General features: G+C 43.7%; 1 protein-coding gene across 3 annotated transcripts in view; it reads right to left on the bottom strand.

Moving 5' to 3' along the window:
- Nucleotides 1-710: 710 nt before the first annotated feature.
- ABCA5 (ATP binding cassette subfamily A member 5) overlaps nucleotides 711-26116 on the bottom strand; it is a 62954-nt gene continuing 37548 nt past the window's right edge. For 2 of the 3 annotated variants that reach the window (XM_027519134.1, XM_027519135.1), the window contains exons 18-39: nucleotides 25242-25361; nucleotides 22458-22659; nucleotides 21695-21864; nucleotides 18622-18749; nucleotides 15816-15953; nucleotides 14205-14318; nucleotides 12625-12795; nucleotides 11526-11639; nucleotides 10745-10879; nucleotides 9280-9354; nucleotides 8698-8789; nucleotides 7660-7786; nucleotides 7226-7343; nucleotides 7032-7123; nucleotides 5328-5503; nucleotides 4866-4941; nucleotides 4683-4777; nucleotides 3882-4001; nucleotides 3153-3302; nucleotides 2696-2775; nucleotides 1527-1582; nucleotides 711-1021 (exon numbers count right to left, since the gene is read on the bottom strand). In XM_027519134.1, coding sequence (XP_027374935.1) covers nucleotides 914-1021; nucleotides 1527-1582; nucleotides 2696-2775; nucleotides 3153-3302; nucleotides 3882-4001; nucleotides 4683-4777; nucleotides 4866-4941; nucleotides 5328-5503; nucleotides 7032-7123; nucleotides 7226-7343; nucleotides 7660-7786; nucleotides 8698-8789; nucleotides 9280-9354; nucleotides 10745-10879; nucleotides 11526-11639; nucleotides 12625-12795; nucleotides 14205-14318; nucleotides 15816-15953; nucleotides 18622-18749; nucleotides 21695-21864; nucleotides 22458-22659; nucleotides 25242-25361 — 2657 coding nt within the window. In that variant the 3' untranslated portion in view covers nucleotides 711-913. The remainder of the gene's footprint in view (nucleotides 1022-1526; nucleotides 1583-2695; nucleotides 2776-3152; nucleotides 3303-3881; nucleotides 4002-4682; nucleotides 4778-4865; nucleotides 4942-5327; nucleotides 5504-7031; nucleotides 7124-7225; nucleotides 7344-7659; nucleotides 7787-8697; nucleotides 8790-9279; nucleotides 9355-10744; nucleotides 10880-11525; nucleotides 11640-12624; nucleotides 12796-14204; nucleotides 14319-15815; nucleotides 15954-18621; nucleotides 18750-21694; nucleotides 21865-22457; nucleotides 22660-25241; nucleotides 25362-26116) is intronic. The other variant, XM_027519137.1, reaches the window with a different exon arrangement.

Genomic DNA, 26116 nt, shown 5'->3' with positions numbered 1-26116 from the left:
AGTGAGTCTGAGGTGAGTAACTAAACAAATTCACAGTGATATACTTAACACTCTACAAAGGAGAGATATTCAAATAACAAAGTTCATTTATAGACTAAAATATATTCTTTGTAATGAAGAGGACACAAGATTTCCATTTTCTTTCGGGGTGGAGGAGAAGGTATGGATTAATTCTTGCAGCCCTATAGATGTCTGTCATTCTAGCCCCAAACAACCGAAGGATCAGATTGGTACATGCTAAGAGTCTAGACACAGTCTTCCACAATAACTGAAACATCTCTGAATTCTACCGTAAGCAAAGGAACTGTACCTGAGTTACTTACGTCTACAGTCACCTACCAGAGCAAGGTCTCCTTTCAGTTATCTCAGCGAATGCATCTCGCCCAGTGAACGCCACGGCCTGCAAAGCTCTCTCTGCAAGCAGCATGTCCAGTGTTTAGCTTTTTAGGAGGCCAACTTCCATTCAGTTTCTCTTAGAAATTAAAAAGGAGAGCGGACTTTCGCTTTATGTCTCTGTTCTACATATTTGTCTTCTTATTTAGATTGGGGCATTACATGCTTATGTAACTAGATGGTATAAACTTACAGATAGCTGCTCAAAATAAAACGATTCTATCACTATGTCTTCAAATCATAAATTCATAAGCACTGCTTCTGAAAAGTGAACAAGGACATAGCTAACTTCACGCACAGACTACAGCACCACACACTGCAGATGCCAACGCGCAGGCTCGCATGGCTGCACGCAAGTTTATTTGAAGAAAAGCAAAACACACAGCTGATGGCATCAAGGGAGTGAGGGAAACCCCAAGTGCTCTCTCGGCTCTTCGACTATTGCTCAAGCAATAAACTGTTAAACCAAAACTAAATCGTAAAAGAAAGAAATGTGGGAAGTGGGGCGAGCAGCATTAATTCAAAACACGACTCTGTCCTCCTGCGTCCTTTCCCACCAGAGTGTGCTGTTGAAGGTGCCACAGCTGTTGTCTTCCTCCTCTTGCTCTTTCGTGAGTTCCACAAAAACCTACGTGGAAATAAATGAGTACAGTATTCTGCACTGCAATTATCCTAGGAACATTTTAACTACATCAGCAGTGGCATGAGGATGTACCTAAATACACGAACCACTCAAGTATCAAGAGATACACTTAATATTATTTAAACAGAATGATCCCCACTAATCCTATATACTGATGAATGTCATTTTAGAGGATTAATACATCATTTTTTTTTTGACTGATAAAGTAGCACTGTGGTAAAGGATAATTTATAAATATTTAGGCAATGTAATTTCAGATGTGCCAATATGAATGCCATCCATCATGACTCATTTTCTTGAAACTAAAAAAAAAAGAGCTATTCGAAACAAACAGATGGAGAACCTCAAGTTTAAAATTCACACAGTTGAGGAACACTCCACAGTAACCGGTCTCTGGCTCACAATCTCCTTCCCTCTCCATAACAAACCTAAACACTTAGATATTGCACTCTTTCTTCTACAGAACTTTTAACAGTTAACTTTGGGGTACCTGTTCCAACGTTGCTTGAGAAAAGCTGTACTCTTCAATAGCGAATGTATGTTTAGCTGTGAAAACACAAAAAGTAGTATTTCACTTAATAATATTTTTGAATAATCAAATGGCAATACCTACTGAGTGGCTAACCACTTGTGCTTTTTTCATCTCTCTGATTGGCCCACTCAGCTTCAGGCTGTCAGTGACGTCACCCCCTACCTGCCTCCCCTCCCCCGCCTGCGGCCGCCCCACAGCCCTGGGCGCGGGCTCACGGGCCGCCCCACAGCCCTGGGCACGGACTCACGGCCGCGTCCTGCTGCCCCTTCTCCCAGCAGCTCCTCGCCCCCTCCTCCGCTTCTGCCGCGTTACTCCTTTTGGTTCATGCTTCTGTTGATCCCTGCTCTCTATCTCCCACCCCCACAATTCCAGCACAGTCTGTCCTGGACTTCTGCAACTAGATTCTGGATATCAGTCCTGTGTCCATATACTTCTTTACATGTATTTTAGATCCTTCTGCAATCTAATCCAATATCAAAGTTCTGGTTTTCTATTCACTCCCTTAATTCTCCCGCATTACTTCTAATGTCCCCTTTAATCATAAAGCAAGCACCAGGAGACATAGGCTGCTTCATGTTTTTCAGATGCTTTTTTATAAAGTGACCTGGACCTGAACACATGCCCGTCCAGAAGATGCCTCTCTCTGCTGGTGAGGTGTCTGCATCCCACCGAACATTTATTTTTAAAATGCTGACATCCCACAAACGTCTCTGCAGGTCAGTTCCGGAAGGCCCACCCTTCTGCACCATGAACTCTCCTCTCCTTTCTCCTGCTGCCCCTGGGTCTTGCTCCCATGGCTCCTTCCATGGCCTAATACAAAGTGAGGACTCAGGAAATCCAATGCTCTGGCTTCTGGACTGAACTAGTGGGGGCTAATTAAACTCAACTTTCTTAGACGCAACGTAAAGGCTGGGGTGACGTCCTCTCAAGAGGGTGAAAGGCTTACATGACAACACAGCTCATCGACAAAATCCCAGGCTGTATTTTCCTATAGCTTAGATTCAATTAACAGAAGGTCATCTTAGTGTAGTTTCTGCAGTAAACTGAGACCCAACTTCTAAACTTTTTCATAAAATTCCCTCATAATTTGAAAGCCACCTCACAGTGTTTTTCAAATTATTACTCACCTTCTTCCAGCTTAGAAAAAGACTGTGAAAGGGACTGAACGTCTTCCTTAGGAATTTTATAAGCCAGAATAGTAGAAAAACTGAAAGCAAAGATGAAGGAAAATTCAAAAGTGACTACTAACTGTGTGTTCCGCATCCAAAATTCAATACTTTAAAACTTCAAAATAAAACTCCCATAATTTGACACTAATTTACATAAAAATCATTTGAAATCTTAAAATATTTCCACGCACAATAAAATAACCCTTTCCTTACTACCAAATAAAAGCTGTCAAATCTTTAAATACTATCACATATTGAAAGATCTAACACTAAAAATAAGTTAAATGTGAAGCCATTCATCAAACTACATTAGTCCAATAATTACAGCATTTTTCCCCCCAATCCTTAACACAGTAACCGGTTTTCATGATTACTATTCGACAGAGAAATGCAACTACATTTTTAAAAACGTTACCTTTCCTGACGGCTTGCGTTTGGGAAAATACACTGAACTTCTCTTTGAAGACGGTCTACTTCCAGGTCTTCTATCCAATCCTTTAATTTGATTTCCAAAAAGTATCCTTTTCCATATTTACTCTTCAGATGCTGGACTGTCCCAATACACCTGTAGTAAATTTTAAAAGAACGTATAGATAAGAAAGAAGCCGATAGTTTCAAAGGTAATTTCTCACTTCAGGATAATTGAGGACTTCCGTGGTGGCCCAGTGCTTCGTCTGCCAGTCACCGCCGGGGACATGAGCTCAGTCCCTGGTCTTGTTCCAACCAAGCCCGTGGCCACAGCCAGCCCGTGTGCCTCCACCAGAGAAGCCACCGCAGGGAGAAGCCCACACCCGCCGTCGAGAGTACCTCCTCGTCACAACTAGAGGAAGCCTGCTCACAGCAACAGATCCAGCGCAACCAAAATAAAGTTCATTATAGAGAAAAGAATAGATGAGTAAAGTTCTTATGCTGGAGTCCTTGGCCAATTTATGTAAAAGTTGCAAAGGTAAGAGAGAACAGGGAGTCTGCACCGGCAGAACAGCTGGCCAATATTTGGGAGAAGTAACACATTTCCAAGTAATTCTATGGAAAGCTGATTAAACAAGGAAGCATGTCTCAACACTTAAACTGATACGGATCATGCGACGTCTCTGAAATGACGCCGCCACAGCCCACACCCCGCCTCCCACTGGCCGACGCCCACCTCAGCCGCCCGGACACCATGATGGCCACACGGTCGCAGACGGCCTCCGCCTCCTCCATGTAGTGAGTGGTCAGAATAGCGGCCCGCTTCCTGTTTTTGAATGCGGTTCTAATCGCTCTCCTACAAAATACAAATGAAACGAACAGAAGGGAAGATGGCACATGAATGTTAACGAAAACACCCAAGTTTTTAAAAATCCAGCTCTTGGGGTCACAGATTTACCAAATATCAACTGCTATACTTATTATACTCTGCCCAGCTATGATTCCTCTATCCTAACTAATTTACCTTATTTCTGAAAGCCTGTCAAGTGGAAAGAAAAGCTCATGATTTCAAGTGTCCCTATGGGTTGAAAGTGTGTTAACCAACCAGTTATATAAACTGAAGAACCTTCATGTTAGAACATAAACAGCCACAGAATCACAGGGAAATCTTAACATGTGTCTGACCCAAACCTCACATTTCACAGACTTGGAAACCTAGGCTCAAACAGTCTGTCAGCTCTTAGCAGAGTTTCAGTGCACATAACGTACATTCTAGACAGTAGCCTATGAAATGCTCACTTACGTATGTTACTCTGGACGAGAAGAAAACCATGTAAAAACTATTCAGACACCAGTACTCTCATTTTGGTCCCAGAATACACAATGTGTTGTTAACAACTTCATGAAAATATGATTAAGTTTAAGGGGATCTCTAGAAACCCTTAATCACAATTTTTCCTTCCGTGCAGGACTTTGAATGAGTATGTACCCGTAACTGACAGGAACCCGAGTGACAGCGTCCCCGCCTCACACTCACCACATGTGCTGCTTGGCTTTGGGATCCATGCCTGTGGACGGCTCATCCAGCAGCGTGACCGGGGGGTTCCCCAGCATGCTCAGGGCGAAACACAGCTGGGGGACGACAAACACGGGGGGCTGTAAGACACTCGCCGGCACGGTGCCGGGCGCGGGGCTGCATGCGCGCGGTCTGCAAACGCACCTTGCGCCTGATTCCTGCAGGAAGTTTCTTCACTGTTTTCTGCAGGTGTTCTTTTAGATCAAGTGCATTTGTTATTCTGCAAAAGAGATGGCATGAAATGAGCATGCCACAATACCCACAGATACAATTAATAATACAGACTGTGGTCCCTGAGGCTGTTTTTTCTTCCTAAAACAGATAAGTTGGTGGAAGCTCACTTCAAATAAATCAACATCATGACTAAAAGTTTCGCTTTAAATTAAAATACGTTTCATGGCAATTCATAAGTACATTTATTCTGTATTCAGAAATGTAAGTGTTTTCATTTTCATAGCTGTCATAAGTTGGTAAAAGAATATATGGAAAAGTAATGATCTTTTTCCATGAAAAACTATGATCCAGGGAAATGCCTGTTGTGAAATTTTGAAACTGTGTGTCATGACCTTCCGCAGGTGACAGGGGGTGCTGAAGGCGGGGCCTTACCGATCTGTGACCTCCTGCACATCACTGGCTCTCATCCCTTTCACAGCTCCATAGATCTGGAGGTGCTCCTGCAGGGTGATGTCTCGCCACAGGGGGTTGATCTGGGGACAGTAGCCCATACACCTCACGGAGTCGTCGTCTTCAGCTGGGTGTGGAGAGTAGTCTCCTAGGAAGACCTGCAGAAAGACAAACCAAGTGCAAGGACCGCTTCTGGTTCACCCAACGTCAAAAAGGAAGTGGCCGGTGGATTGATTCAGACTCCTTCCCGGAGTCAGGATAACGCCAGGTCAGACTCTCTCTCCTTTCTGAGGAAGATGGGACCTACACTGCTGAGCTGGAGGTGAGTGACCTGGTCAGAAACGGGGACCAGGGATGCAGGGCTTGGTGTGTGGGGGGAGGAGGCGCAGATTTAACCACGAGATCAGGGGCTAGTTTTGTGTGTTCATTTACTTATATATTTATTTCCGGCTGTGCTGGGTCTGTGTTGCTGCAACGGCCTTTGTCCAGGGGCGGCGAGCAGGTTTCTCCCACGGTGGCCTCTCTTGCTGTGGGGCACCAGCTCGAGGGCACATGGGCTCAGTAACGCGGCTCCCAGGCCCTCGAGCACACGCTCAGAGAAGGTGCACGAGCTTAGTTGCTCGGCGGCATGTGGGGTCTTCCCAGATCAGGGATCAAACCTGGGTCTCCTGCATTGACAGGTGGATTCTTTACCACTGAGCCAGCAGGGAAACCCTGAAAGGTGCTGTTTGGGCCAAGGAAATAAGTGAACTTGATCACCTATTTTTCTATGGGATAAGGAATGGCCAACATAAGCGACACCCAAGGCAACAGAGTCAGGTGTGCTGGGTGTTTTCTGGGAAAGCAGTGAGCCAGAGCCGCTGGCGAGGAGGAAGCGGGAGGTGGGATCAGGGCAGTCGTGCAAAGTTCACGCAGACAGCTCAGGAGGCGTGCCCGTCACCAAAGGCTGGCTGAGGGCAGGCTCAGCTCCGCTCCTCCACTTCCTGAGGTCAACACAGGGGTGGCTGTTAAAGTCAGGGGACGAGTCACCTGCACTTGTAGTCACCACAAAACAGGAACACTGTATACACACGTGCTCTGCATGTCCGCACGGAAAGTTCACTATGCACAGTATTCTCACAAAGAGAGCATAATTTGATCAAGCTCTCCTAAAAAATTAACACCAAAACCATAAAATGTGAGCACTGAAATCCCATTTGTCACTGTCATATTGTTAGTCTGTCACTAAGTCATGCCTGTTTCTTTTCGACTCCATGGACTGCAGCACGCCAGGCTCCTCTGTCCTTTACCATCTCCCAGAGTTTGCTCAGATTCACGTCCATTGAGTTGGTGATGCTATCTAACTACCTCATCCTCTGTCATCCCCTTCTCCTCTTGCCCTCAACCTTTCCCGACATCAGGGTCTTTTCCAATGAGTTGGCTCTTCTGATCAAGTGGCCAAAGTACTGGAGCTTCAGCTTCAGCACCAGTCCTTCCAATGACTATTCAGGACTGATTTCCTTTAGGATGGACTGGGTGGGTCTCCTTGCTGTTCAAGGGGCTCTCAATAGTCTTTTCCAGCACCAATTCGAAAGCATCAATTCTTCCATGCTCAGCGTTTTTTATAGTCCCAACTCTCACAGCCATACATGACTACTGGGAAAAAACACAAACTATATTCAATATAGGCCACACCCTAGACCATACCTGGCCTGAAGTTGGCTCAATGTCACCAACCAGGATATTAATAATCGTGCTTTTGCCTGCGCCATTTGGACCCAACAGTCCCAAGATCTCTCCTGAGGGAATGAGAAGAAAAGTCATCAAATGCAAATCAAACTGAAAAATGAGAATTACTCTTCTGCGACAGTTATTTAAGAAAAAAATAATTAAATACCAGCCTTTTTTCACACAGAAGGAGACATATTTATTTGCCACTTTCTTTACTTTTCTTGTAGGAAGAAAATCTTTCTTGTCTTCATATTCTTTATGCAGATTATTGACCATAATGGCTGGTTTCTAATAAGGAAAATAGGATTTTAAAAGAGAGTTATAAATCAAATATCTATCACTAAATGAAAGGCAGTATACACCTCATGTCCATGTCATAAGAACTGTATTTCCTAATGAGGGGTACTATACAAATAAATATCCCATTTATGGCTGAAGTAATGGCTTACTCCAAAGTAAGTGGACAAAAATAGTTTTTCAAAGACAGGACTTTTTCCAGATTGATTCATATGAAAGAGGACTGTTTTTCCAGGTTAATTCCTGTGTGCGAGGAGCTGACCATTGCTGACCACTGCAGACAACCCAGCACTAAAGACTAACTCACCTCCTCGCAACACTGACAGCTCATCAGCTCTTTGACCTTCAGCCTTTCAGCTTTGACATCTTCATCTTCATCCTCATTGTTGGGTGGTTCTGAAAACTTTCTGTGTTTGGACTTTGTCGAAAGAGTCCTAAAAGTATAACAGATTTTCAGGTAATACTAAGAAATTCAAGCACTAAGCACAGAAAAGACCAGGAAAAAAAAACCCAACACATCGACATGAGCTCTGATGTTAGAGAGAGCTCTGTTAACCAGGTAAGGAAACTGGAGTGGATTGCCATCTCCTCCTCCAGTGGATCTTCCCGACCCAGGGATCAAACCTGCATCTCGTTTCTCCTGCATTCTATACCGCTGAGCCTCCTGGGAAGCCTCTACAAGGTAGCATCACTTGGCAAAAACAAACAAACAGGTAGTGAGGTCCTGCCACCAGCTTCAGCATGGGTGAGCTTTCAGGACATTATGCTAAGTACAAGAAGCCAGACAAGAAAAGGTCACGTCTTGTGTAACTCCACTTATGTGACTGTGAAATTGGCAGATGTACAGACAGGAAGCAGATTAGTGCTTATAGAGGGCTGAGGGGAAGCTGAGGGGGGGAAAGGAAGTGACTCCTAACCTGTACGAGGTTTCTTTTTGGGTGGGGGTGATGGAAATGAGAAAGTGAAGTGAAAGTCACTCAGTTGTGTCTGACTCTTGGTGACCCCATGGACTATACAGTCCATGGAATTCTCCAGGCCAGAATACTGGAGTGGGTAGCCTTTCCCTTCTCCAGGGGATCTTTCCAACCCAGGGATCAAACCCAGGTCTCTCTCACATTGCAGGCAGATTCTTTACTAGCTGAGCCACAAGGGAAGGCCAAGAAAACTGGAATGAGTAGCCTATCCCTTCTCCAGTGGATCTTCCCAACCCAGGAATTGAAGCAGGGTCTCCTGCATTGCAGGTGGATTTTTTACCAACTGAGCTATCAGGGAATTAGATGACAGTGTGGTTGAACAGCTCTGTCAATATACTAAAAAAAAAAAAAAAAGAAAATTAAAAACTGACCTGAAAAAGGGATCCTTCCTTAATGATCTGCCACCATATTTTTTCTCGTAGTACTGCAGGAGAAAAACCCACAGCACACAGTGCAGGTATGGCTGAAAGAAAAACAGCTCATGACTGGACAATTGTTGGTTATTTTTTCTCCTGCCTGTACCAACAAAACCAAAAACCACTATCAATACATCAGGTTCCTTACCATCACTGAGAACATTCATCATCTTTTTTTTGCATGTCATACAGTGAGGCAGAGATGAACGTGAAAGCAAACCAAGGCAGACCTTTAGTAACGATTTCTGTGTAGTTTTCTACTGGAAAGTTCATTGTCTGTCAGCTTCGTAAATTATAGAATTTTTCTAAAAAAGCTGTTTTTTGCTTCTATGGAAGCCAGATTTATTGTTAAATAGAATTAGTGGCATGTCAAAAAGCCCAGTGTATTAAAGTGGGTGTGTGCAACATGCAAAGCACACATTAGGCAGCAGAACTCACACGCCTGACTCCCCACATGCCTTGTTTCTATGCAGCGGGATAACAGCTGAACAGAGGGTTAGGACCTCTTGACCAAACTATGGTCAAGTGACTTCTTACCGATATAACAGCCACCAGAAGGCTATCCCACGGGTCGTAGGTGTCCTCATTTCTCTGAAGATTCTTCCAAGTAATCTGAGACAAGAATGTTTGGAAATTTGTATGCAGCTGTAACACTGTGATGCAATGCGATCTGGTGTCTGTCCACAGTCCCTGGCACAAAACTTCTAAAGCCCTTGGGGTTTCCCAAGTGACAGGTGAGGAGAACCAGCCCCTTCCTACTCGCGGAGTCTCTGCTCCTGATGGGACCTCTGGGGACGCAGGCTGACCACCAGAGGAGCCAGCCAGACCCGGGAGCTGGCACTGCCGGTCCGGGCCACGGCCCCGGAGGGGAGGAGGGCCTGGAGACTCATCACCGCCTCCTCACCAAGGGACGGAGCCGCCGGTTTCTGACCCGGGGCTCAGGGAGCACCCCAGGCGGGGGGCGGCTCACCGCCGATGGCAAGGGGCAAGAGCCCTGCCTGCGGCCCTCGGTCCCTGGGGTCTACTGCAGGTCCACTGTGACACTCTGGGACGGGAATCCAGGGCTCCCCTGAGTTCTGGGAGCCGCTGGGGCAAATCACCGAACCTCCAAGAAGGGGGTCCAAGTCAGACAGAAGGTGGGTGACGGGGGCACCCACAACCTGCGTCTGGAGTCTGAGGTGGGGGGCAGCCTGCAGGATTGACCCCTCGACCCCCCGAGTCTGCACTAACTCTGCTCAGGGTCAGAACGGCAGCACGTGAGGGAAAAGCCCACATGTTTGGTGTTAGAAGCATTGTGAGTAGAGGAGACCATTTTCTTTGCTGCAATGTGTAGAAATAGTTGGATTAAAATTTTTTAAAAATGTATTTAATAGCAAACATGTCTCCTCCATAAACTAGCTAGCTATTCATATTAATGGCCATGTTTTGTAGTTAGATTAAAATCTTCCCCACCCCAAAATATGCCTGTCAGGGCAGGTATAAATTAAACCTATAAACTGAAGCTAAAAAAGGGGAGGGGAGGAAAGTAGATACATGGGCAGAATTAATCAGCAATCATCCTAAACTAAGAACTCATCACTTAATTTTTTTCTAATCACATAGCAATTGTATTCAATTAACTAGACTTAATAAAATTTTTATATATTTTTCCTCAAGAAAAATTCTCTCTCATCCTTTTAATACAATGTTTAATTTTTGAAAAACTCCCCCCAGACAAATACTGACTGCAGTCAGATCATCATTCTAATTTAGGTACATTGTTTTGGGGCATAAAAGATGTCATAATGAATACAATCCTTCTCCTTTGAGAACTGACAGCTTAAATATATGCCTGAAAAGATTTCAGTCATTTTAAACTGCTGCATTAATAACACTTTAATCAAGTAGTAGCAGCTAACTTGATTTTGTTATTATTATTTCAGTACAAGAATTAAGATCCCAAAGATTTAGGCAGTATTTATTTATGCTTTTCTAAAAATATTCAAACATCTAAGAGACCTACCTTTATGAAACCAATCAGGCAACCAAGAAGCGGATAGATTGGAACAGTAATGCAAAAGATATAATGAAGAATAATTGTAGCTGTGTTTCCCATGAAGTAAGTTATTTCAGTGACTGCAATGCACGCCAATGCTGTCTAGAGAGAATGACGAGAGAACAGGTGAACAGGTGTTTAGAAATTTCATACAAACTTCCTGTGTGCCTCACCATTAACTGAGCCTTTACTGCTCAAATAAAACAAGGAACCATAGTAGATGCTTAGCCAGGAAGCACCAGTTAGCTGATACCAGCTGTTTGTGGCTGGCACCTTGGCATTTGGTTGCTGTTGTTCAATTGCTGAGTCTGTCTGTGTAAGTCTATACTGTTGACTCTCTGCAAGCCCCATGGACTGCAGTTCCTCCACTATCTCCCGGAGTTTGCTCAGATTCATGGCCATTGAGTCGGTGATGCTATCTAACCATCTCATCCTCTGTCATCCCCTTCTCCTTTTGCCTTCAATCTTTCCCAGCATCAGCGTCTTTTCTAATGAGTCGGCTCTTCACATCGGGTGACCCTGGGCATGCTAGGTGCGGAATGCAACAAAATACCATCCTGTCTTGGAATGGATGGGGCTGAAAACAAGCAGATACACAGACAGACATTGCCAGCCAGCTATCTAAGTTCTGTGCTTAGAAAAGACACAGCAACCTTTATGAGTGTAACCACAAAAAGGAAAAGAGCTTGTGACTCTCAAATTGTGTGCTATGGAAAGCTGAGACAAAATAGTATAAAATGTGACTTACCACAGAATAGATAAATGACCAAAATTCTTTGGTATTTGCAATTTTTTTAAAGGTGAAAGACGTAATGTAGGTAAACAGAACAACGGATGGAACATAACCGATAAGGCAAAAAACCTGGAAACAGAAATTTGTATTTTTATTTAAAAGTGAGCAGCTAACCATACATATGATGTAAAATACCAGTCACATTAAAATATCAAGGAATAATTATTTTTCAAGTTTTACTGCTCTACAAATCGCTCCAAAAACTGAAATTGTGGTAACCTAAGGTGTTATCATCCACCCATCCACATTTCTCCTCAATCAATAAACCTCATGTTTTCAACTGTTCACACAACCTTGAGTAAGTCATTTAAAACGAAATACTATTTGTAGTTCTTTTTTATGCCAAGTAAAATACTATTTCATCATTTTATTACCAAAAAAAACACAAGCATAATGAGTTACAATTAATCTCAAATAAACTATTAGCTTCTACTTTAATGTACAGCACTTAATGCATTTTATAAATTTGTAAGAAAAACATTTATTAATTTATAAGGTAGAAATTAACATGCAAGGTCAGTATGCTCCCTGGTTAAAGCTGCATGTTTATTTTCAGCAAATCTAACTGACCAACCTCTGTCTTCCCTTTTTCCTAACATAATTCACAGGAAATTACCTAGTATCAGTCACTCACTGACATACAAATATGAATCCAAGTCATTCTCCTCCTTAGTATTTTAAGCCATATTTTAAACTATGGAATAAAAGAGCTTCCTCTTCGTGAAATTATTCTCAGGCACAGAGACAAAGGAGATATTTAGAGAAAACCTGTTTACGTGTTCCTGACGACGCACCAGCAGGCCCTCTACATGAAGGGCCACCTCAGCTCCGAGGAAGTATTGTATGATGGTGAAAGAGTTGTTCTTAGAGCCACTTAGGGCAATACGACCTGCACTCGTTATAGGTACCATATACAATAATTAAACAGACACTGGTTCTGTTTTCTGGAACATCATAATTACTTAATCAGACAACTGTCACATCTATAAACATTTAGCTTTTCAAGATAACATTTTATTTATAGATAGCATGAGCACAACTGATGTTAACTTACCACAGAAAGGAACTTGACAGCATAAAAATATAATCCATAATGAAATGCAAACAAACTGGCTATCATCAAAGTAAGGACCACAAAAAATAAGGGGATGTCAACAATAGCCTGTCCGAGCCAATATGCAGAAGGCAGGAGACCTGAGAGCTTAAGCTGAGTATAAGCTTTGATCTAAAAAAAAAAAAGGAAAAATTGATTATAATTTGAAACATACTACAAACAAAAATCTCTAGCAAATGATTGCAGAACTCCTAATTTTACATCAACAAGAAGGGTCACATTGCATCAGTAGGTAATAAAAGCCCTCTGACAGCTAAATATAAATTCCATTTAGCCTTTAATCTGGTTCATTGTTTCTGAGGCATAACAGTCTCAGCAGCATTTTTCAGCATCAGAACGCAGCAGTGCCGCTAAGAAACGAAGCTAAAATAAAATAAAAGGGCCGTGGGAGTCACAGTGGCGCAAACAGCGAGCTGCCGAAATGAGACTTCTGAAATTCTGTGAAACAGAAAAAGCATGTTTAGGAAACACAATGCTTACTTTTAAACATTGACCTTTCATGAAAACACTAATAAATGGCCAAGTATCATCAGACTTACACACAGCTTTCAGCTTAAGTGTGAAACTTGTACTTGGACGCATCTGAAACCTCTTACGCGTTCGTGTGTAGAACATGAGTGTCAACTGTGATTATTACCACGAGGGAACACCATTTTCACCTGTGTGAACAGCTGACAGTGTAAACAATCATTGTTTTCCTAACATTCTCACTACATAATTTTGAAATTTTAAGATCTTCCATAAATGCAAATACCTAACAACCCTGTTCAGGTGATTTTTGTCATCTATAAAAACATCTACTCATAATAAAAAAAATCTACTCCTAGTAATTCAATGTCTGATAGGAAAGAGCTGGCCACAGAGGACGAAAGAGGGATATAAACATTCGTTAAGAAGAAGAAATGATTTTCTGGGCTATAAATATTAGTTAAGAAGAAGAAATGATTTTATAAGTGGACAATATTAGTGTTCAATGAACACAAGGACAAAAATATTAATTCCAATATACATATAAAAACATAAAGCACGTCAAATACAATCATTTTTTGAAAATTCATGTCCCTCATATGCTGCTGGTGGGAGTGTAAGAGGCTTTTATCCACCCTGAAAAACAGATCAACGATGTCTTATAGAACTAAACGTGCAATCACCATGTGACACGCAAGTGTGCTCACAGGCGTTCACGCCAGAGAAAAGAAAACACGTCCACCCAGGAACCTGCAGCAAACGTCCAGAGCAGCTTAATTCATAACAGTCAGAGCTGAAACAGTGCAGATCCGCACCCCGGAACACTTTTAAAGTGCACGACAAGCACGCAAACAGTAAGTGACAGTTGTTACTCTCACTGTGATAAACGTATTTATGCTCCATTTACTTACTCTCAAAATAACAGCTGCACATAAGTCTTGCACTCACACAGAAAAGCTCAGTTTCTTGTCTGAGAATTCTTTTTTTTTTTTTTTTTGGTCTGAGAATTCTTCGCAGTCAATTGCACCTGTGATTTTTAACTGAGTCATTACCTTGTGATTCTCTGCATTTTCCATGGCGAAGTAAGGAGGCATTGCGGTAACAATAACCCCAAGTAAAGCTGCTTGGAAGTACAGCTCGATTTTGAAAACGATGTCTGTGATTTCCTGAAAGACAACCTCAGAGTGAGAAACAGAATGGAGGACCACTTTATATCAAGTTACTAAATACTTTCCAAGAGCCCATCAGAACTGAAGAAACACATCAGGGTACCAGCCCTGGACAAGGTCTCTGTGAAGAGACAGGTGGAGAGTAGTTACCATGCAGTGGCTACAGTGCCAACTTCAGTGCAGTCGCTCAGTCGGGTCCGACTCTTTGCGACCCCATGAACCGCAGCACACCAGGCCTCCCTGTCCATCACCAACTCCCAGAGTTTACCCAAACTCATGTCCATCGAGTCGGTGATGCCATCCAACCATCTCATCCTGTGTTTTCCCTTCTCCTCCTGCCCTCAATCTTTCCCAGCATCAGGATCTTTTCAAATCAGTCAGCTCTTCGCATGAGGTGGCCAAAGTATTGGACTTTCAGGTTCAGCAGCAGTCCTTCCAATGAACACCCAGGACTGATCTCCTTTAGGGTGGGCTGGTTGGATCTCCTTGCAGTCCAAGGGACTCTCAAGAGTCTTCTCCAACACCACAGTTCAAAAGCATCAATTCTTCAGCGCTTGCTTTCTTTATACTCCAACTCTCACATCCATACATGACCACTGGAAGAACCATAGCCTTGACTAGATGGATCTTTGTTGGTAAAGTAATGTCTCTGCTTTTTAATATGCTGTCTAGGTTGGTCATAACTTTCCTTCCAAGGAATAAGCGTCTTTTAATTTCATGGCTGCAGTCACCATCTGCAGTGACTTCGGAGCCCCCCAAAATAAAGTCAGCCACTGTTTCTACTGTTTCCCCATCTATTTCCCATGAAGTGATGGGACCGGATGCCATGATCTTAATTTTCTGAATGTTGAGCTTTAAGCCAAGTTTTCACTCTGCTCTTTCACTTTCATCACCAACTTGGTGCTGATTAAATAGCTGTGTGATCCTGGGAAAATTATTGTACTTCTGTGTTCTTATAGATGTATACAGGATAATATAGCATATTAATTAACATTCACCATTTATTTAAAAATAATACTGCACGTGAAGTGCAGTTAACCTGTGCCCGAGTGGTTCTAGCAATGAATGTGACTCTCACAAAGTCTTCACTGATGCCTGGACTATAAGCCAGCAGGCATCTTGGAGACTCCTCTTTTCCACTAGGAAAGTCACGCCCAAGCTCAGTCACCGGTGGATCCAGGAGCTTCATATTCCCAGCAGGGTGGATTGTGGCTCCCTCAGGCCCATGGGTCCAGGCACAGACGGCAGATGCTTCAGACAACCTGGTAACCAGCTGGTGCCCCAAACAAACTGCTCAGAACCACGCTCAGCAAAGCCGGTCCTGCAGCAGACCCCAGACCCGGGATGTGAACCACCCCCAACTCAGGTTTTAAGAAGAGTAGACATCACAAGATGAACGTCTATAGGTTTCATTTGTTATTATCACTGGTTATTTCACACACACACACACACACACACACACACACACACACACACTCTTACACGTTTGCTCACCTGAAAGAATGGGGTATTCCAGACCTGGATGCTTTCAGTGACGTTTGAATGGTAAAGATAGTAGTTACTAATGATATTCATCAACACGGGTAAAGAGTAAACCATAGAGCTGTTGAAAACAGCAGTAAAAACATAGTCCTACGATTCAAAAAAAGAGAGTTATTATACATAGCATATATGTAAATGGATATATGATTGCTGTGTACGCAGCATATGAATATGATTGCTTTTCTCACCAACTAAGTTAAAGAAGACTCTACACATGGACATCACCAGATGGTCAACACTGAAATCAGATTGACTATATTCTTTGCAGCCAAAGATGGAGAAGCTGTATACAGTCAGCAAAAACAAGACCAGGAGCTGACTATGGCTCAGATCATGAACTCCTTATTGCCAAATTCAGACTTAAATTGAAGAAAGGAGGGATAACCACTAGACCATTCAGGTATGACCTAAATCAAATCCCTTATGATTATACAGTGGAAGTGAGAAATAGACTTAAGGGACTAGATCTGATAGATAGAGTGCCTGATAAACTATGGATGGAGGTTCGTGACATTGTACAGGAGACAGGGATCAAGACCATCCCCATGGAAAAGAAATGCAAAAGAGCAAAATGGCTGTCTGAGGAGGCTTTACAAATAGCTGAGAAAAGAAGAGAAGCGAAAAGCAAAGGAGAAAACGAAAGATATAAGCATCTGAATGCAGAGTTCCAAAGAATAGCAAGAAGAGATAAGAAAGCCTTCCTCAGCAATCAATGCCAAGAAACAGAGGAAAACAACAGAATGGGAAAGACTAGAGATCTCTTCAAGAAAATTAGAGATACCAAGGAAACATTTCATGCAAAGATGGGCTCGATAAAGGACAGAAATGGTATGAACCGAACAGAAGCATAAGATATTAAGAAGAGGTGGCATACACAGAAGAACTATACAAAAAAGATCTTCACGACCCAGATAATCACGATGTTATGATCACTCACCTAGAGCCAGACATCCTGGAATGTGAAGTCAAGTGGGCCTTAGAAAGCATCACTACAAACAAAGCTAGTGGAGGTGATGGAATTCCAGTTGAGCTATTTCAAATCCTAAAAGATGATGCTGTGAAAGTGCTGCACTCAATATGCCAGCACATTTGGAAAACTCAGCAGTGGCCACAGGACTGGCAAAGGTCAGTTTTCATTCCAATCCCAAAGAAAGGCAGTGCCAAAGAATGCTCAAACTGCCACACAATTGCACTCATCTCACACACTAGTAAAGTAATGCTCAAAATTCTCCAAGCCAGGCTTCAACAATCTGTGAACCGTGAACTTCCACATGTTCAAGCTGGTTTTAGAAAAGGCAGAGGAACCAGAGATCACATTGCCAACATCTGCTGGGTCACTGAAAAAGCAAGAGAGTTCCAGAAAAACATCTATTTCTGTTTTATTGACTATGCCAAAACCTTTGACTGTGTGGATCACAATAAACTGTGGGAAATTCTGAAAGAGATGGGAATACCAGACCACCTGACCTGCCTCTTGATAAACTTATATGCAGGTCAGGAAGCAACAGTTCAAACTGGACATGGAACACCAGACTGGTTCCAAATAGGAAAAGGAGTACATCAAGGCTGTATACTGTCACCCTGCTTATTTAACTTCTATGCAGAGTACATCATGAGAAACGCTGGGCTGGAAGAAGCACAAGCTGGAATCAAGATTGCTGGGAGAAATATCAATAACCTCAGATATGCAGATGACACCACCCTTATGGCAGAAAGTGAAGAGGAACTAAAGAGCCTCTTGATTAAAGTGAAATAGGAGAGTGAAAAGGTTGGCTTAAAGCTCAACATTCAGAAAACTAAGATCATGGCATCTGGTCCCATCACTTCATGGGAAATAGATGGGGAAACAGTGGAAACAGTGTCAGACTTTATTTTTCTGGGCTCCAAAATCACTACAGATGGTGACTGCAGCCATGAAATTAAAAGACGCTTACTCCTTGGAAGGAAAGTTATGACCAACCTAGATAGCATATTCAAAAGCAGAGACATTACTTTGTCAACAAAGGTCCATCTAGGCAAGGCTGTGGTTTTTCCAGTAGTCATGTATGGATGTGAGAGTTGGACTGTGAAGAAAGCTGAGTGCTGAAGAATTGATGCTTTTGAACTGTGGTGTTGGAGAAGACTCTTGAGAGTCCCTTGGACTGCAAGGAGATCCAACCAGTCAATTCTAGAGATCAGCCCTGGGTGTTCTTTGGAAGGAATGATGCTGAAGCTGAAACTCCAGTACTTTGGCCACCCATGCAAAGAGCTGACTCACTGGAAAAGACTGATGCTGGGAGGGGCTGGGGGCAGGAGGAGAAGGGGACAACAGAGGATGAGATGGCTGGATGGCATCACCGACTCGATGGACGTGAGTTTGAGTGAACTCCGGGAGTTGGTGATGGACAGGGAGGCCTGGCATGCTGCAATTCATGGGGTCGCAAAGAGTCGGACACAACTGAGTGACTGAACTGAAGTTAATTCTCACTAACTATATTTAAAACTGATGCAACATATCATAGAAATAATACTTAATGATAGATAAAAATAATCTAGTTTGGAATCTAGATATTCTGATATTTTAAGCAAAAAAAAAAATGATAAATATAATTGTATTCCTCATAGCTTTATATATTGGTTTTCCATCATGGCATAAAATATATTACAAGTAAACACAGCAAGCTATTTCCCAAAGTAAATTTTAATTTCCAACTCATAAGGTTAATCAGCAAACGATTAATTTTAGAGGAAAGACTTCAATCCCATGCAATGCTCTCACCCTTTCTGACCGCACCACGTTCAGAGCTGCGCTGTGGGGAGCGGCGGACATGTAGTCAGTGTCATTAAACATCGTCACCATTATGTTCTGATTTGCGAAAAAGCTAAGAAGGTCACTGATATCTGAGTCTGGTATCAGAAAAGAAGCAAATGATAAACCATTAGCTTAAATGAAAAACAGACATGGGCTTTTAATAATGTGGCAAAGCGCTCCTTTCTGAAGACCTTTTTCCTGTTGGGTGAGACGTGAGTAAGAACACTCGCTCTGCAGCCTGTCTGCTGAATCCACACCCACATCAATGCACACAGACCTCAGAGCAGAGGCTGACACGCAGCAACTGTGCCACGCTCAGCTGCTGCTGCTGCTGCTGTGACTCACGCTCAAAGTGGCCCATCACACAAGAAATCCGGCTGAAGACTGCTCCAACCAGACTTTTGTGAGAACAAAAGTCCACCTGGCCATTTTATGTAACAAGGTAACCTACCAGGCTCAGAGATGCCGAAGCCAGGGGCGGGGTTAGGTAACATCCCACCTGGAGGGCTGCTGTGTGTTCTGAACAAACTGTATGGACGTCAACTGCCTTCAAACAGTGACACTCAGATGCAGGTCTCCATCTACAGCCTTCAGGACGCGTGGAGCCCAAGGGAGATGCTGTGTGCCGCCCGAAGCCTAGCCTGTACCATAACACCTGGGGAGTGGGAAGAGTTCTCTGTCCATCACCGGAAAGGCCAGGATTCAAGCAAGAACGAGTGTGAATTTGAGAGGAACCAAAATCAAACAAAGGAAAACTCTATGGGTGACTGAGTGGTACAGCCGGTGGCTCAGACTCAGCTACAAGTGTTTTAGTGTCAGAGACGGGCGCTTCCGTGACATGGCCTCTACTGATTCAGTGCGTTAACAGCATGATTCAGAGTCAGAGAGAAGGGCCCTTCCTGTGATACGGTCTCTACTCCAAATCCAGTGTGTTAACAACACGCGTTTCAGGTTCAGAGAGACGGGCGCTTCCTGTGACACGGTCTCTACTCCTGATCCAGTGTGTTAACAATAAGTGTTTTAGTGTCAGAGAGACAGACGCTTCCAGTGATACGGTCTCTACTGATTCAGTGCATTAACAACACGTGATTCAGAGTCAGAGAGAAGGGCCCTTCCAGTGATACGGTCTCTACTGTAATCGAGTGTGTTAACATGCATTTTAGTGTCAGAGATGGGCACTTCCTGCGATATGGTCTCTACGGTAATCCAGTGTTAACCACCTCCGATCTCCAAATGCTAGAGCGGTTCTGTCTTCTCGAGACAGCACTGCATCACCCATGATACAGAAAACCTCGCCAGGAGGGTAGGGTACCCGCCAAGACACAGAGTCAGAGGCCGTGATTCCTAGAGGAAATGAACCTTTAGGACCAACAGCAAGGCCTGGGAGATGTGAGATAGATAAAGACCGATAGGTAGATGGCTGGGTGGATGGACAGATATGTGGAGAGAGAGACAGACTGATAGTGTAAGTAATTCTAGATACACTTAAAAATATCAAATGGGACAAAACCTTGAAACCACTAGAATTTTTGGAGATCAGTGAGAGTGAAATCCAGGCAGAAATACTTGAGATGACATACAATTCCTCAAATACCAAAAAACGGTCACAGCGTCACAGTGTAGGGCTCCATGCGGTCCTGCATTTCAGCAACGTGGAGTGGATATTAAAACCAGAACAAGAATTCTAATGAAAGAAATGAAAAACACAACGCTTTCCATTCAAGTGTGTTTTCTATCACTATATATCTTCTTCCTCCAAAAGAAGAGAGGTTACACCATAAACTGATAGTTAGAATTTAGGAGCGATGATTTTAACAGTCGTCTGTAATCATCCCAAACTGTGATTACAATGCAGGGCAAAAGTTTTTGGCTGATAGTGAATCAAAAAGGAAAGATATGAGAATACAGGTGAAGTGCTGGGAAGTGTTAAACTACAGAGAATTTGTGAGCAAACAAGCAGTACAAGAAATGCAACTCTCCAATGTGTTTCAGCAAAAGACAAGCCAGGAAGCTGCTTGTGCTTTACTGAAAATTTGTATTGTTAGCTCACTTTAACTTCCTCCTCAAGGACCTTGGGACTATAAACCATCCACACAGATAGGAGATGTTGTAGAAACATATAATTCACGTCAAATTCTGAATTAGGTCTTAACGTTTTGAAAATCAAAGTCTTGTTATTGGGTTTTTAAAATTTTATTCTGAGCTTTGCTCAAAGCCATCGGCTTTAAATTTTCTTTCATATTGGATACTTATGTGATAAAAATAATAACAAATCCAAAAATATCCACTGCAAATTTAATGTATTTGATTATAGAGATTTCCATGACAACTGTCCTTTATTCTAATTTTTCAGATAGTCCTTAAAAACTGTTTAAACACTTCTTTGTAGATATGTAACTACATTAAATATTATATGCTGTAACTCTAAAGAGTTTTCAAGTTCTGAAGTTTGTTTTGCTCATTATAAACTTTTGAGATGAATTACGCTGCTCTGAGAATAATGCCACTATTAAAAAAGGAAATTTTATGACTATCAACAACATAAATCAAGATATTTTAAAAAGTGTTAGATCAGTCCTGGGTGTTCACTGGAAGGACTGATGCTGAAGCTGAATGTCCAATACTTTGGCCACCTGATGTGAAGAGCTGACTCTTTTGAAAAGACCCTGATGCTGGGAAAGATTGAGGGTGGGAGGAGAAGGGGACGACAGAGGATGAGATGGCTGAATGGCATCACCGACTCAATGGACATGAGTTTGAGTAGGCTCCAGGAGTTGGTGATAGACAGGGAGGCCTGGTGTGCTGCAGTCCATGGGGTCGCAAAGAGTCGGACATGACTGAGCGACTGAACTGAACACTTAAACCAAAATTTCCTTAATCTATTACTCAGCATCAATGAGGGGTTTTATTTAACGTAGGTTTGTGCAGACAGACCATGCCTTTATCTTAGGTATATTTCTAAAATCCAAATCTCTGACCTATGTCTACCCCTCACCCCAGGCGGACAAGCACACACTCACAAACCTTCACACACTCTCACCAGTGGAGTTCTGAAGGAGCAGACTGGTTCTGTATTTATCGGGTTGATCTCCGGGTTTGAGGAAGTATAAGTCTGGAACAAGTCTGATGGGAACCACAGCATTTTTCAAAGAGTGATGTACCAAAAACATGAAAATCTGAACTGTGAAAAATATTAAAAGTAAGAGCAACCTGAAAGGAAAAAAAAATACAGTTGAAGGCATATTAACATGTAAATATACAAAATAATCTTCCTTTCCATGACAGTTAAAAGGTACTCATTTGAAAAAGAAGCTTCTCACCAGCTCTTTGCTTCCCATGAGAGTACGTGATGTCGGGGCCACTCTCTCCTTGCCGCCCCCCACCAACCTGCGTCTACAGGCCCGTCATCTGCATCTGGGCCTCTGCTCCTCCCCTGTGCAGGCTCGTCTGGGCCTCTGCTCCTCCCCTGTGAGCAGGCTCATCTGTGCCATGTTTCAGGATTCCACAGATATGTGTTACTAGCATTACTCGCGTTTCTGACTCACTTTGCTCTGTGCAACAGGCGGAAGGCTCTCCCACCTCACAAAAGTGACTCAGTGTGTTCCTGTTACGGCTGATACAAAGTGGCTTGGAGGGAGGGGACTTATGTATACTTAGGGCTGATTCGGGCTGTGGTACAGCAGAAACCAATACAACACTGAAAAGCAATTTTCCTTCAATTAAAAAATAAAAAAAGAAAAAGAAAGAAAAATCTTAAATTGAAAAAACCCCAGCTCCTCGGGCAGGAGAGTGCCTGTGCTTACACAGATCTCAGGGACTTGCTTTCGCGTCTCAAGTTGAGGAAGTGAAACCTGGCGATGGTAAACACCTGCTGCGTCCAGAGGCCCTTGGCGCTCACCAGAGCAGCCTTACTTTCGGAGAGAATAAGCAAGCTCTGTTCCATCTCGTCGAAGGATTTTGAATCCAACTCTTCCTCTTGCGGCTGCTGAGAAAACACGCTGTAATCTATGTGCCGAAACAGAAGGATGGAAAGTGATGTTATCGCCCTTCAGAAGATGGAAACCTTCCTGAAGCATGTAAATTTCAAAACATGCCTGGCGGGGAGCGACACGGGCCGGAGGGGCTGTCATGGACTTTGGCTACATGATCGAAACTGAACGTGGGCACAGCTCATGACCAGGACGTGCTCTCTCTGGTAGGAGCCCAACAGAATTAGGTGCAGAGGCTCACGGAAACAGGGACAAGAACATCTGTAGCCAGTGCCCTACCCAGCAGCCACACGTGGGACGGAACCCACATGTCCATCAACAGGTGAGAACATAAAAAGCCATGAAGTTCACCTGTAACAGAACAGTGTGAAGCTACGAAAGTGAACAAACTACTGTATAACTGTAACAGCTTGATCTTACAAGCATTATATTAAGTAAAAGAAACCAGAATATATATAAGTAAGAGACACGTTATATGGTTGATGCCAAGAGACTGAAACCAGGTGAAACGTCTTGATGGGGATAAAAAAGAGTGATTCAAAATTAAAAGATGTGAAAAATAATAAAAGGAGATGAAGACTGGCTTCAGCATGAAGAAGGACTTAAAGGTGCTATAGAAAAAGCCAGCAACACCTGAACAGAGCACAAGCCTCTTATCTCCATTCCCACGACACAGACATTTTCTAGAAACCTCCTCGTGTCCCTCAGGCTGTTGAGCACCACACACACGAGCGCCTTCCGCGTGGCGTGCTCTGTCAGCCCCAGGATCACACCTGCTCACCGACAGCGCACGGCATCCTGACGCAGACTCCCTCTGTCGCCCCTGCTCCCACACCTTGTCTCTGCTCAACTCCATCGAACTGACGAATGCCGCACCTCTCCAGCTGTCTGCGATTTAGAGACTTCCTGTGAGCTTTCCTTCTCTAATCACTATATAAAGGAGGGACTTAGAGACACAGTGGGGGAAGGAGCGAGAGGGACGAATGGGAAAGCAGTGTGGACGTGCACAGCTACCACGCGTAAACAGGCAGCTAGTGGAAGAAGCCGCACAGCATGGGAGGCTCGGCTCGGGGCTCTGCGCCGACCGAGAGGCTGGGCCCGGGAGGCGCGGAGGGGCACACGCGCACTCAGTGATCTACCTCATGTGCAGCGGAGACAGGCAACGCTGTACCGCAACTTCCCTCCATTAAAAAACAAACAGGAAGATTACAGTCTGACACCACGTTCTCATCGTAAAGTGACTTTCCTCCACGACCGAGAGGACCACCCCACACCCACCCTGCTGCGGTCAACCCTCCACTCAGCCTCACCCTGAGACGCACTCATCTCAGCCGCGCCACTGAGGGTACGTCAAGCTCACGACCGGCTTCCGCACTTCCAAGTTTCTCCATCTTCTGCGTTACCAAAACCACCCTTTCTGTTATCACCCAATTCTCACAGCGATCAGCAAGAAGCAACCGCCTTCTTTCCTTAAACACCACGTGGTCCTGGTTCCCGCCTCTCTTGTGAAGAAAGAAAGCGCAATAATGGTGCCTTCCCGCCAGCGCTTCCTGCGCTTCACTGCCCACGCTCGGGCGGCCCCTCTACTCCGTGGAAGGGGCCGCACGCGACCCCTGGGGCCGTCTATACACAAGGGACCGCAGAGCGCGTGTCTCTGGCCCTAGCAGCCTCTCCTGGCTCTAAGCATGTGTGTCACAGCCCATGGGCATCTCCACAGGGATGTCTACCAAGCGTCTCAAACAACACAAGCGAAATCACACCTGGAATCCTTCTTTCCAGGAACTGGCTGCTCCCCTTTGGTCAGGAAACGGGCGATTCCATTTCCAATTCTCAGGCTGAAAGTTTAGATACCTTCTTGACTCCGCCCTTCCCCAACCCCCGACAGGAGCCCAGCAGTAGGTCACCACCAGTGCCTCTAACACGACCCAAATCTGTTCGTGTTTCCCAGTTTTCACAGCCATCCAAGTTCAAACAAGGATCAGCGGTAACAGCTTCCTGACCACTCTTCCTGCTTCCAGACTTCCTTCACAATCCATCTGTCATCCAACAGCTGGAATGTGCTCGTTGAAGAAGCATATCAGCTCATGTTGCCCCTTTGCTCTGGAACTCTCTGTGAGCTGCACATCACACAGCACAGAGGCAAACGGAGCGCTCCTGCAGAGCTTCGGGGGCTGCACATGCCCCTCCCTTGCCTGCACCTCCGAGCTCCTCACGCCATGCTCTCCCTGGCGTTCTGGCAGCCTTTCTCTGTCACCAAAAATATCCAACCCATTCCTCAGTCAACACTGCTATGGCAGCACTTCCCTCTACCTGGGAGAGACTGCAATACAACCTTACCTTTCCTGCCTCTGGATCTCACTTTAAGTATCGTCTCCTCATGTTCCCCTGAGATACAACCTAAGTTACCTGCTTCCCCAGACCGCCCCACTTTCCTTCACAGCGCCTACCACTATCCGTAAACATCGGAGCTACTTATTTACCTGCTTACTCCTACCCTTTCTTTCCCCAAGTAGACATTCAGCATGCTTACACAATCACTGTCTGGATCACTACCTGTCTGGTTCACTGCCTAAAATGCTCTGTTAGATTTGTTTTTACCTGCTTGGTCAATTTCCGCTTCAACTTCTAGCTTTAAGAATACATCTTCCAAAGTCGTCATGGAGACACCATAAGAAATAACACCTAAGTTTGAATGACTGTCTAGAGCAGAAAATAAGCCTAAAAGGAAACAAATGAAAGAACTTTGTATAGCTAAGCATACTGTCACGAATGATTCTAAAATGTCCTTTAAAAGTAGAGAATGACTGAATTTACTATGCTGCCACCACGGTTCCCAAACTTTCTGGTCTCAGAACCCCTTCAACATTTCTAGAAATTGCTGAGGACCCCACAGAATGCTGCTTAGGGACACGTACCTGTTAGATGTGAACCATGACATAAATTAAAACTAAGGAATGTTTTACAGACAGAATGATAGGCAGAGTACACTACGTTGACATGTACACTTCAGTTAATTAGTGATTCCTTTTCTTCAAACTAATTCAACTAACATAGACAATTTCTATCTAACCATTGGAATGCGATGGGATTTCTGTATAACTTATCTTCAGCAGTAATATCCTTATGGTTATTAAGAGATCCCTCAACAGATAAAGGAGACTGAGCTTGAGTTCCTCATCAGAATGAAGAAAATTAAGGCTACAAATAAGATAATGCAAGAGTTTACTGTATAATAAGGTAATTCGTTATGAAATCATGAAACTGAAAAGGCAACTGAAGGCGTACACAACCATATATGTGTGTGTGTTGTGTGTATGTGTACACATTGGTGTGTATACACATTTGCATGGGTGTACATGTGTGTCACATCTGTATGCGTGTGAGCGCATGTGTGTATGTATGTGTGTACATATTTGTGTGCATGTGTGTATGTATATGTGTGTATATATTTATATTCTTATTCCCAGGGGACC

The sequence above is a fragment of the Bos indicus x Bos taurus genome, chromosome 19 (assembly GCF_003369695.1).
Source record: "Bos indicus x Bos taurus breed Angus x Brahman F1 hybrid chromosome 19, Bos_hybrid_MaternalHap_v2.0, whole genome shotgun sequence".
In the NCBI taxonomy this organism is placed as follows: domain Eukaryota; kingdom Metazoa; phylum Chordata; class Mammalia; order Artiodactyla; family Bovidae; genus Bos; species Bos indicus x Bos taurus.
This window is presented reverse-complemented; position numbering and strand designations above follow the sequence as displayed.